The 12,905-nt window shown below is 33.2% G+C and overlaps 1 protein-coding gene across 2 annotated transcripts; it reads right to left on the bottom strand.

Moving 5' to 3' along the window:
• Positions 1-1,583: 1,583 nt before the first annotated feature.
• On the bottom strand, positions 1,584-12,691 carry LOC112040629 (COP1-interacting protein 7). Of its 2 annotated transcripts, XM_024073512.2 has the most exons (9): positions 12,341-12,691; positions 12,045-12,221; positions 11,506-11,618; positions 10,610-10,662; positions 10,463-10,515; positions 10,206-10,358; positions 8,912-9,180; positions 3,610-5,390; positions 1,584-3,082 (listed from the first exon to the last, which is right to left on the bottom strand). In XM_024073512.2, the coding sequence occupies exons 1-9, from the start codon at positions 12,397-12,399 to the stop codon at positions 2,033-2,035; spliced, it is 3,708 nt and encodes a 1,235-aa protein (XP_023929280.2). In that variant the 5' UTR covers positions 12,400-12,691; the 3' UTR covers positions 1,584-2,032. The 2 variants fall into 2 exon arrangements, with proteins under 2 accessions (XP_023929280.2, XP_023929281.2); XM_024073513.2 differs by lacking the exons at positions 11,506-11,618; positions 12,045-12,221; positions 12,341-12,691 and having other exon boundaries at positions 10,206-10,375; positions 10,610-10,625.
• Positions 12,692-12,905: the final 214 nt, after the last annotated feature.

The raw sequence follows: 12,905 nt of genomic DNA, 5'->3' as shown, positions 1-12,905 counted from the left end.
GCAAGCATATGATCGAGAAGGCTCAACTTCGTATAACCACCCAAAAGAAAAGGAATGATTCAATTATAAGACAATCACGTGCTGATATTGCTCAACTCCTCCGGATTGGCCAGCTGGATCAAACCTTTGCCAGGGTACCCTTTTTTTTTTTTAATTAATATTTTATTATGTATAGTGACGTTAAGTTTTTATTTTTATTTTATTCTTTATTTTCGAATTATATTGTTGCAATTTAAAAAAATTATACTTTATTAATTTTGGATTACTTTTTCAATTTATTTGTTTATTTACAATCATATACTAAAAAAACAAAAAAAAACTTTCCCCGAGGAAAGTCCTATGCTGGACTTCTTTATGTTTATAATTCATAATCTTAAATTTTTTAGACTTATTTTTTTTGGTCTGAACTCAGAAATGCTTTTTTTTTTTTTTTTCTATGAATTTATATTTAGGTTGAGAGACTGTTCAAGGATCAGAATCTATTAGCCGCATATGATCAAATTAATGATTTCTGTGAATGCATCATCACTAATTTCCCCCACCTTTGCGAACAAAGGTACCTATCTATGACTATGACTTCACTTTATTAAACTGTAGAGGTACATAGGAATCTCTCAATCTAGAGGTTCTTCAATTATATATATACCTTGGATTACTTGTTAAAAATCGACCCTAAAATTTTGTGACTAAAGCTTTGATTTATTAATGCAGGGACGTACAATCGTTGCCAATTGATGTTCGCCAAGCTTTGGCGAATTTGATTTTTGCTGCCTCAAGATGTGGTGAGTTGCCAGAGCTAAATTTGTTGCGGCATTTTTTTAGAGCTCGTTATGGTTGTGAATTTGAGACCACCAATGTTGAATTACAACCTGAAAATATTGTGACTTCTCAGCTAAAGCAGAACCTATGCAAACTTGTAATATCTTATGATGAGATGCGCCAACTGATAAGTGAAATAGCTAAAGAACACGCACTTGATTTTACGTTTTGGGATTTTGAACAAAGTTAGTGCACTATGCAATGCTACGTTTACACCATAGAACAATTTTTTAATTTATTAACATTTTATATGAAGAGCCCAAAATGAAGACTGTGGTAACAGAATAGATGGAGATGTTGAAAATTTTTTATTAGCATTTTTTGGTTAATATAAAATTATTTATTATTTTTTCATTTCTTAATATGTTTTACATTGATGAATTCAATGAATTTTTCTTTAGACTTACAAATCAAGATTCTTTTTAGCTCAACTAGCATCTTTTAGTGTTTTCAACAGAAATATTTAGAGTTTAAATTTACAATTGTTGATTGTTTACAAAGTTTGAGAATTTTAAGGCGAACTGTTTGGATTATACTGAAGAGAAGAGGGTGGTTCAAGAAGAATGTCATGATGAGCATGAGTGGTAGTAATGTGTTCGTCGTCTGGCCAAAATCATTTTGATAAGTACACATTGCAGAATGACAAAATATATCCTTTAACTTGAGATTTATATATGGAAAAAAAAAAATGAACCCATTTTAACCCAACACATTCAGACGGACAAAATCATTTTGATAAGTGCATTGCAGAATGACAAAATAAATTCTTCCAACAGATAGTAATTAATAAAGGAATAAAGAATGCCAAGGATGAATCATTACAAGGCTTTGTAATACATACAACAGAATTTTGAATAAAATCAAAACAAATACAAAAAAGATTCCCAAGCGTATATCAAAGCAAAATCAAAAGGTATACCAAATTAAGAGGTTACCAGTTTATTCCCTCCATATGTTACACAAATTTGGATAAATAAACATTTCAAATCCTCCAATGGCAGCAAAACCCGAAGCCTTATTATTATGCTATCAACATTCTTCTGCTCAACAGCTGCATGGCACACATCAGCTGTGCATGATCAAACAAAATTCTATTTGTAAGTTACCTCTTGCTCTTGAATAACCAATAATCTAAACCAGAGGCATTGGGGAATAATATGAACACGAAAGCCACAAGCAAAGAGTTCAAATCCTACTAAAACATATGTTCAGTTCATGAGTGAGTTTCAGCCTTTTTCCTTCCAAACATAAGAAGCCTTCTAAATCCTTTGGTGGCTTTAGTAGAATTCTCATCGCTGTCCCACTTCTTCCTGGAATGGTTTGACTCTAAAACTCCATTACCTGGTGGTGGAGTTGAGATCTCTATCTCTGAAATTTCAGGCGTGACTGGAAAGTTTTCATTTATTGCACCATTTGCTTCTAGATTCTCAGCAGGAGCAATCAAAACTTTGTCAGGTGATGGTGGCATAGGATGTATAGTTATTTCATGGGGACCTTCAGAAAGTGTTTTTCCTTCAGTTTGAACAGAATATGCATGAGATAATCTGTCAACATTACCTTCTTGCTGAGCAACTGTTAGAATATGATCTTTAGCAGGCACAGATGAGGCCACGTTGAGTGAATTCCCATTGCAGTTCCCATCATCCAAGATATCCCTATGTGAATTCACAGTTTCCTCATTCTTCTCAATAGAAGCAGTAGTGTGCAGCTGCTTAATGTCTTTCAGATCAAGGGCATCATCAGTTTGAGTTACCTGGGCAGCCGATGACTTCACTGGAAATTCAGCTACAGAATCCATGCCATCCTTTGCTTGGACATCAGTGTCAGAAGAAAGCATCTGATTTAAATTCTTGGGGTCCTTTTTCTCATCTGAAGGTTTGAGTGTGCTTGGAGTTGGTTTCTTATTCTCAGCACCAGCAGTCTTCTTTGGTAAGTTAGTTGCAGCTACACCATTTGCCTTCAATGTTGATTTTTTGGGCTGGTCCGATTTTGATTGAGTCAATGAGACCTTCTGAGTTGTTCGTGCTGTTGCAAGGCGATCCATGGTGGAACTCCTTAGGACTGGCTTATGTGGTTTCTTAGTCTCTTGGATTGGGGTCTGAATATTAGATTTCTCATTCTTCACAGAAGTCACTGCAGTTTTATTCACTGTAGCAGTCCTTTTGGTTGTTTCTGTACTAGATCCTCTTGAAGAACTTCTTTCAGCAATTCTCTTCTGGCGTTGAATCATTAACTCCTCCATTCTCCTCCTGTTCTCTTCTTCCTATTGGAAATGGGGCAAAAAGAGAGTGAATAAAATCACTATAAAAGAAAAGGGAAAGAACAAGTTAAATGATAATAATCAAAAAGTAACTAAAGCTAAAGGTCTTAAAAAATCTCAAGAAAATGGAACATTCTGTGGAATTTAAAAGAACATATCCACAGACAAATGGGGCTATACAAATATCCAAGCCATATCCAAAATGACTGGAGTATAGGAAGGAAAAACAATATTTCATGAGATTCCTCAAAGATTATCTCCATGCTCTAGGAAAGTCTTCCCAAAGAAATTAATTCCAAATGATAAGCGAAACATAATGTACTTGGGTCTAATTCCATGTCAAACGTTATCAGCAATTTCAAATTCTATTGGACATTTATAGCTCCCGTACACATTGGTTCCCAGAAATAAATGAAACAAAAGAAAGGAAAAGCTTATAAGTTACAGTAAACAAAGGAAACTGTCATATTTTCCTTTCTTTCTCTCATTCAGTCTGGGAACCAATTGGACCTTGAATGTTTGTGATATACCTTCTCAGATTTGCTCTTTGGAACTGTTGTTCTGCTTACAGAAGTTGGCTTCTTGCTCCTTGATAAGATGTCAGATTTGCTTTTTCCAAGGGATCCGTTTAAAAGTTTAGACCTTGCTTCTTTACCTGAAACTTTTCCTGCAGGAGTTCCACTATTTTTGGCTTTTGCATTCTTACTATTAGGAGGCAGCTTATCATCAACAACGCCAGCTGTTTCACTGATAGAATGCCTGTTATTGACTTCATTTGATAATAAGCTATTTTCATAATCCATTTCTGGAGTCCATGATGCCACAGCATGGTCAGTTGCTGAATCACGATCAAGCAGCATGTAAAGGTCATCTGGCTCATGGGTAGCAATGACTTCAGGCTTGTTGTGCGAAATTTCTGGTGGTCCATATTCATATTGAGTATCTCCAACAATCTCTGGAACCATGCTTATGTCAGTCCTTAACTGAGAATCAAGTTGATTATCAAATGATCGAGCTTGAACCATGAAAGAGTCATCAGCTAAAACATCGCTTTTATGTTTTCCAGCATGAACATCAACAGCTACTGATGAAGCGTAAACACCATCAAACATCTTGAGATCTTTGCTTGCGTCCTGATGTGCTGATTTATCTGGTTGGCTGTTGAGGAACCAATCTCCTTCTTCTTGACATTTGGTTATGGAAAATTCAGCAGCACTATCAGATATAACAGCATGGGGACGATTCCCTGATTCTTCAATTCTGTGTGAAAATAACTCCTCCTCATATGTGCTATCTGCTTTCCTAATAGTTGCATTCTCGTCAACTTCAAAATTCCCAATGTGAGTTTTTCCCTCCACTCCAGTATTCCTCTCTGTTACAACAAAGGAATCACTCGATATAGTTTGTTGCTTAATAACTTTCTCTTGTTCCAGGTTGAAGGCAAATGAACTTCTCTCTTCAGAGTTCTTATTTGTAAAATATTCCTCCTGAACATCTACAGAGTTTGGCTCTATACCAGAATAATCTGACTCTTTTTCTTGCATAAGAAGACTCTGGAAAGCACCCCAGGGGTCAGTTCTTTTTCCTCCCTCAGAGTTAATTGCAGCACCATTCTTAATTTCCTGATCAGCAGCATCATTTGGACCATCTGCAATGCCAGCAAGCTTGACCCCTCCATGTTTCTTATGACGACGTGAGGTTGATTTATGCCTTCTCTCCAATGATTCAACTGCTTCCTCTACTTGCTGCTTGATTGAATCCCCATTGATGAATTCATCCTCATCAGATGAATTCCCCTCTGAGCCAGTATTCTCTCCATCCCTCTTAGAGGTTATGTAATTGATATTGCGGATAACAACCTTTCTTGAGGACTTCTTCCCATGCTTCTTTTTGTGCGGCTTCTCTTTTGAAGAATAATTTTTATGATGCTCCAAATCCTCATCTGATTCACTCTCAGAACTGGAGTCACTGGGCTCGGTGGAGCGATCTTGCTCTGAAGTTTCCAGTACTTTTCCATGTGAATGTTTCTTTTTATTCCTAGATGATTTGTGATTCCGATGTCCATCTAGTTCTTGATCAAGAACATGACCAGAATCTTCGACATTTGAAGGCCATTGCATATTGCCTGGATAATATGAAGAGGCATGTTGCTGCATACCAGGAAAAAGGTAGCTTGGATATGGAGGCATTTGTGGAAATACAGGACCTTGAAAGTTGTGCATGTACTGAGGAACATGGTTTGGCCATGTCATCGGTGCTTGAATTCTCCCATTTGTTGATTGTGTTTGAGATGATGTTGGCAAGCTACTTTCTGCATATTTCAGATTCAAAGATGTACCAGTTACCGACAAAGGAGAACAATCTTTACTGGTCTATATCTATATATATATATATATATATCTCTAAAAGCTAAATCGTAGTATTTATTGTTGCTATACTCTTGTTGTGCCACCTCATTTGCCATGTCATTGACCATATAATCTTTATTTTACTTATTTATTTTTTATTCTTAATTTCTTTTACAAAAAATATACAAATAGATTATTGACTTTACACATTCATCTTAGGCAGTTTTAACCTTACATATAACTTTGTCTTTACATATTATCTACTTTAATATAAATGTTTAATATTCCATTATGATTAAGTTGATAGGCTGGTGGTAAGATTATATAAACCACTACATTAATAATTAAATGCAAAATGGCCTCCTCAAATCTTTCCTTTGTTAAATCTATCTTCCTAGAGTAACATTATTTTTCTTTTTCTTTTTTCCCTTTAGCGGGTACTAAGCCACAAACTAATCCTTAAATTGCCCTAATCATTATAATCTTTACCCATTTATTGGTTACAAAGATTTATATCTTAACATTTATGAGGAGGGACCCCAAATGATGTATGATCTACATATCTAAAGATATATTACTATTAAATTTTGCCTTCTATGATGATGACTGATGAGTTGCCAATATAAATAGAGCAACTCCCAAGTACAAATAAAGTGTCTTTATATGCGAATAGATCATAGGAACTACATGAACAATTTTTGAAGAATTATTATACGACACGGGTATGACACCCTGAATGAAATGTACATGCTTTTCTAGAGGGCAAGTCTAGACAAAAGACATTGTTTACAAAGAAATGTATATCAATCTCTTAAGGTAAAATTCCTTCAATTACAATACTTTTGAATTATTCTTTACTAAATTCTATCAAAATTTTCACATTATTTAGAGTGAACCATCCACCGTGCCTTCATGCATGTTAATGCAAGTTATGGGTATCCTTTGTTTAATTCATGGTTTAAATTAATTTATTTTTCTTTTCTTCTATTTTATTGTGAATGTGGTGATGGTGTATTTTTATTTTTGGTAGTTTCCATAGTATTTATTTTGCTTCCTTCTATTTTTTTGAACCCATTTATTCTCCTATATTTCATTGCTTGTGATGGAATGTAGAAAAAAAAAAAGCCTAATTAGATATATTTTATTTTAATTTAGTTCTATCAATATAGCTGGCTATTGTAAGTTGTAATTTTGTCTCTAATTTGTTTTGTTTGTTGTTTCGTTTTTCTTAATCAGCATGTTGTGTGAATAATAACTATATAAAAATTATTGTTATGTGGAAGAGATAATTTTGGATTTGGTTTTTTGTTGATGTTTTAGTGGTACTATGGCAAAGATACTTAACTTTCTCTTGTATTTTAAGTGATGAGAAAGAAGAAAAAAAAAAAAATACAATGGAAGGAGAGAAAATTTTAAGATTTACTCTGCTGAAAAATTGGTTATATTTCTATTTGGTGAGTAAAATTAATTATGATCTATTATATTCTTAAAGATCTGTCCCCATTTTTCAACTCCTAATATAACAAATAGCCTTTTTATTTTTATTTTTTGAGGCATGTAAAGAATGTTTACAAAAATCTTTTTGCACCACATCTTTAGCATCCTTTATAATTTTATGTTTTATGAAATTTGTACTTTGTTCAACTTTTCATCTTCTTCTTCTTCTTCAACTATTGTTTTCTTACTTCAATCTTTCATCTCCTACGATCATTTTTTTTTTTTTTAATTTTCATTTGATTCCCTCTATAGATTTTTTAAAATTTTCTCATTTATATCTTCTTAAAAATTCTACAGTTTCACTTTGTTCAACCTTTCATCTACTCCACCATTCTTCTTCCATCTTAATTTTCATATAAATTTCTTATTATTTCATTTCCACCCCTCGTCTATTCCTTCCAAGTTGTCCACGACAAAGGAGGTCAATACTCTCTCTCCCCAATTTTGTTTCTCTTTCGGTAGGTTTTTTTTTTTGTTGTTGTTTAAACCACTTATTTTTTCCGCTAATGGTTCTTTTTGTTTTTGTTGATTTAATTGTCACATTACATTTTTTCCTCTTTTTGATAAATTTGTATAGATTATAGACTTTTATTTATATTTAGGTATTCTGGTATTCTAATTCTTGATCACAAGTTCTTTTTCTTTATCCCATTGGTTTATTTTACAACGATGCATATATAGAAACTTAATTCTAAGATTTTTATTTGATAATCTTTGTTGGTGGATGAATTTGTAATTTCTGCAAAGATAATAATTTCAATAGATTATCAACAACAAATTGTTTTCCTAATTGGTTTAGTTAATCATTATTAAGTTTTATTAATTTTTTAGATATGTTTTCCGGTGTTTTGGATTAAAGGGTAGAAAAAATAGGGTTTGAGAAAGTTTGTTTAAATCTAAAAGAATAATTTTCAAATTTTATATAGTACTTTTTAATGATACAAAAAACATTATAAATAAATTTTATTAAAAAATGAATATTTTCACTAACTTGCCTTTTGAATTCCTATAATTATTTCTTTATTGTTTTCATTTTGGTACGACATAAATTTTATATATATATATATATTACATTTTTTATTGTTCCTATAATAAATGAACATATGATTATGAAATATATTACTCTTTATTAAATTAGTCCAAATTGCAAAACAATAAATTTAATGAGATCACCATAAAAATATTATCACGCGCAATGCACGGGTTTGCAACTAGTTTCTTTGTAATTAGCAATTCAAACATAAGCTATGGTCAAAAACATTTTCTGTACAAAGTATGGCAAAGGTAAAACTAATTGATAAGAGAATGCAAATTCATAAATATAATGCTAAAAGTAAAATTGCTTGGACCTGGAAATGATAAAGTTTTGATAAGCATTAGGCTGGAATATATTCTTTTCATTCATAATCAATTAAGTCTATGTAGTTCTAAATTATAGAAAAATAGAGACGAGTCTTGAGCAGTGGCATAAATATATTTCAGAATTAGGATGAAATAAATTCCTTTCTTACAAACTTCATGTCAATAAGTGTAATTCATAATCTATTAAGTTTATGGTAGATCTAAATTATAGAAAACAGGGTCGAGGCTTGAACAGTGGCATAAATATTCCTCATGCTCTTTTTATTAATTAATGTTCTTAGTTTCTTAGCCAAGAGAGAGGGAGAAGGGGGGTGGAGTGGAATTTCATTCTATTTTAAGGGTTGATTTCACTTTCCCCTCTTAAACTATGATGCAGTTACAATGCCCCCCGCGCCCCCATCTGCTCTCTGTCTGAACCTATGACAAATAAATTTTAGGAGGGTCACTGCAAAATTCTGACTGCCTTAATTAACCCATGTTTCACGTGTTATTGGAATTTTAACTTTTTCTTTATTTCTTTTTAATGTTATGAAATATTAACTTGTTAAAAAATTTTTTACGGCATTCTTTCACAAGTTGAAAGTTTTTTTCCAAGAATAATGAGGGATTGGATATTCAACCATACCTTGGCTATTGTCCAAACTTCCATGACTTGCAGTTGAATCAGATGCATCCATGGAGCCATTCTGTTTTCCATTAGAGAGACCATTTGGGTGAACATTTATCATAAGATTCTGACTAGTTTCAAGATCTTCACCAGCAAATATGATCCCAGATGTTCCCAAGTATGGCAATTCTTGCTGAGAGCATGCCTGCATTGCTGCAATTTCATCTACCCAAAGCCTATCTTCATTCTTTTTCTTGCATAGATCGATGAAATTTATGCATGCTTCCCTAAATGAAACCAGACACAGATTACACTCCTTAACCAATATTTTAAATGCTATACCCCCCAAAAAGTATAAAAAATAAAAAAGAAAGGCAACTTTAAAAAAATGTTCACAATTCAAAATAGAAAATACAGGAATTCTGCAATAAGGAAAAATATCTTAAGAAGATAAAACTGTCCTTTAAGGAGGAAATAATCATTAGAAGGTTGACAAATATCTAGAAACCTCCTTAGTGCATCATTCAGAACAATCAACAAAACCAATTGCATTAGTAAACCGAAGTATGACAGTAGAAAATAAGATAGATACAAATAATATTGAGCAAATGAAAACTGATATGAAACATTGTAATTCATATTGTGCAAGATCCAAAATAGTACTAAACGATAACTACATTCTACAGGGGCAAAAATGGCCCAAGTTCTCCAATCTCCTACACCTTCATAAGGCAAAGAAGCCTGATTAATATAAACAATAAAAAGAAAACTATTTCTGAGTCAACTGCAAGCCAGTGAGGCTCTCCATGTCAAATTCCGTAGTAGGCTAGACTAATTTTGTATAATTCCGCTTTGGGAAATTGACCCTCTTACATGTTGTACTGAAAATCATGTCAATAATGGGGCACAAGATTTGGTTGCTCTTTAACAAATGTTTTTCTCATAATTGAAAAGACAGGATGCTTGATCAAAAGAAACATCCTGTAATAGTGGAAAATCAACACAGGGGACAGCCAACGTCAGCTTTGCTACCAAGATTTCAGACCTTGAATGAAAAGGTCCATTTGCAAAGCATTAGTGGTTCACTAACAATACAATCAACAGTAATACAGCCATGCAATTAAAAGTGAAGTCAATATCTAATGTAAAAATCATTATCAAAATAGAAGATCGCATTGAATTGAAAGATTTTCCAATGAAAGGTGGTAAATTGCTAATACTCCCTCTTTTATATGTTGTGACAAAGCAGTTTTTCTTCAGTTTAATCTCTAGATATTTATTTGATTCAGTCACCTGTTGGCATTCGTCATACCTTAAACGTGAAGCCCCAAAAGCATCAGAAAAAGAAATAAGATCATCTATGTAGTCCATCTCATATCCAGCAACTAAGGCACGGGCATAAGCCATTGCTTGCTCTCTGCGGAGCGCTGCCTTCCGACTTTCCAGAACACGTAGAAGGTGAATCCTGTTCATTACCAGCAGCTGAACAATGAATGCATGAGAATATAAAGTGTTGTAATTAAGTACATAGAATAACTATATGTGACCAATAGAAACCAGATATATTACTTGGAATTCTCTTCTGGTACAGCATCGCCTGTTCCATTGGATTCACCTTTCGACTAAGATGCACCATCACAATAAAAGGTTAATGCTTTGTAAGAACTTCGAAGGATAAACAATGCATTTTACAATAATATAAAAATGATGACATACATTGGAGTAGGCATTTGATCTTTTGGAATGCCCATCAGCAGCTGACACATTTCCTGTCAATTACAAGGTTGTAGATAAAATCATTCATACAGTGAGTCAATCTACAGGTTAAAGAAATATAATTCAGGTTTCATATTTTGATGTCAGATTAAAGTGCTTCCCTCCAACATTCTGCAATGAATTCCAATGCAAATTTTTCATTTTGTAATCTAAAAACAATACCATATTTTAATATCCAATAAGTTGTAACATCCATAATAGCTATCAGTAGGTTTTCCAAATTATGAAAATATCAATGTTGCAAGATAACCTATTTTAATAAAAAACTATTTATAGATGACTCAGATGATAGCCAGAAAAGGTTCAGTACATTACTAATCCCTATATTTACCAGAAAAATACAGAATAAAAGACTGAAAATTGTATTGATAGTGAACTTATCAAATTCTTTTTACAAGTTAGGGGCCAAATTAAAGGCTCCAAAACACTTAATTTCCAAGAAAAAATATTTTTAGATATATCCAAAGCAATATTTTACCATTCGATTTTAAATAAAATAATATTCCTGAAAATACACAAAAACAAGGGGAAAAAAATCATTTCTGGTAAATTCAGAAAATTACAAAACTAACAAGAAATTCCTCCAATATTTTTATAGGATGTCTACGTCAATAGATCTGGTTAGAAAATATCCCAAGCATCAAATATGCTTCCTTCTATTTGGTGAAAATACAGAATAGCAACGGCATCAACCAAAACCAGACTTCAATGAAGTTCAAGGTCTGACTAATTGACTTTGACATTTTAATAAAAAGTACGATAATAGGAATTCACTTGATTCGCTGGTCATGAAGAAATCCAAAGAATAATTGCAAGAGATCGATCTCTAAGCGTACCATCTGCCTCTATGGATTCACTTGATTGAATCGAATTCTCAATCTGCACAATCTCTCTCTCTATAGTCACAAATCTCTCAAGAACTTCTGGTGAGCTAACAAATCTCACAAACCTGTTTCATACAAAGAAACAAACTAAAATAATCAATCAAATAAAAGACAAGTGTTACACAAATTCCCAATGATTTGCAACTATTTGACTTTTTATTCACAAACCAAAAATTCTTGAACAGCCAACTAGATAACAAGAACAACTTTATGGGATTTACTCATAAAAACTGTTCAAATAAAAAAAAAAAAACTCAAATTCCAAAACTTCCATTTAAATTCAAACTGCCCATGATTTCAGCTGGAATACTAAAAAATGTACCCAAAATGCTTAATTTTTCTTAATTAAAACTTGAATCCCATGACAAATCTTTTTGCATAACAGGCCAAATTCCCACCAAATTTACACACCCAATTGAGCAATGACTTTGGATGAGCTAAGAACCATTTAAACAAGCACATACATATAGAGTATAACTGAATTAATTTACCTTTGCAGAGTGGCTTTGGTGAACCAAGAGGCATGAGAGCCAGCTGGGCGCAGAGTGATGGAATATCCACCTTTAGAAATCTGATCTTTGGCGCTTTTAAGGTGCAAAATGAAGGGTTCAAGAAGCCCTGATGCCAACTTCTCGTTCAAAGGTCCAGAGAAAATCACCAAATCACATCTTAAACAAATTATGGAAACCATAGAGAGAGCACAATAAGACAAGAATTCATTTCTCAATCATAAAGTAAACACACATCAATCAATGTAGAAGGAAAAAAAGAAAAAGAAAAAGAGTACCTGGTTCTGGTTGGAGTTAGTTGGAAAAGAACATGGTCAAGAACAGTTCTGGAGTCCATTGAGAAGAGCGAAAGATAGAGACAGAGACTATAGAGAGAATGAAGTTCAGAAGGTCATAATCTTAGTTCATAGCACATTGGTTTGTAGCATTAAATTTTTGCTGGTTTAGTACTATGTTTCTTTCCATGTTGCACATGGAAGTTGGAGAGAGAGAAAGAGTGGCAGTCAGAAGGTGAAGAAGCTGAGCACATGGGATGATGGGATGAGAGTGAGTGCAAGTGTTAGTGAGGAATGAGGAACGAAGAACAAAGAAGGCGATTTTTTTTATGTTCTTTTTGGGACGTGGGTTCCACTCTAACATGCCGACACTCACACCTCTCATTCGCTTACATGACAGACAGAAACATACATTAAAAGGAAAAAAAAAAAAAAAAAAGTAGGTGCAGTCACTTCCATGCTCAACTCACCAATTGAATTGATCTCACTCACTGTATGATTGTATTACCAAAACAATAAAAGATAATTATCCCTTAGTAAATTCAAGATAAAAATATTATTTGGGGGT

The sequence above is a fragment of the Quercus suber genome, unplaced genomic scaffold (genome assembly GCF_002906115.3).
Source record: "Quercus suber isolate HL8 unplaced genomic scaffold, Cork oak 2.0 scaffold_14, whole genome shotgun sequence".
Lineage (NCBI taxonomy): Eukaryota > Viridiplantae > Streptophyta > Magnoliopsida > Fagales > Fagaceae > Quercus > Quercus suber.
Note: the sequence above shows the minus strand (reverse complement) of the source record. Positions and strands in the feature narration are given on the sequence as shown.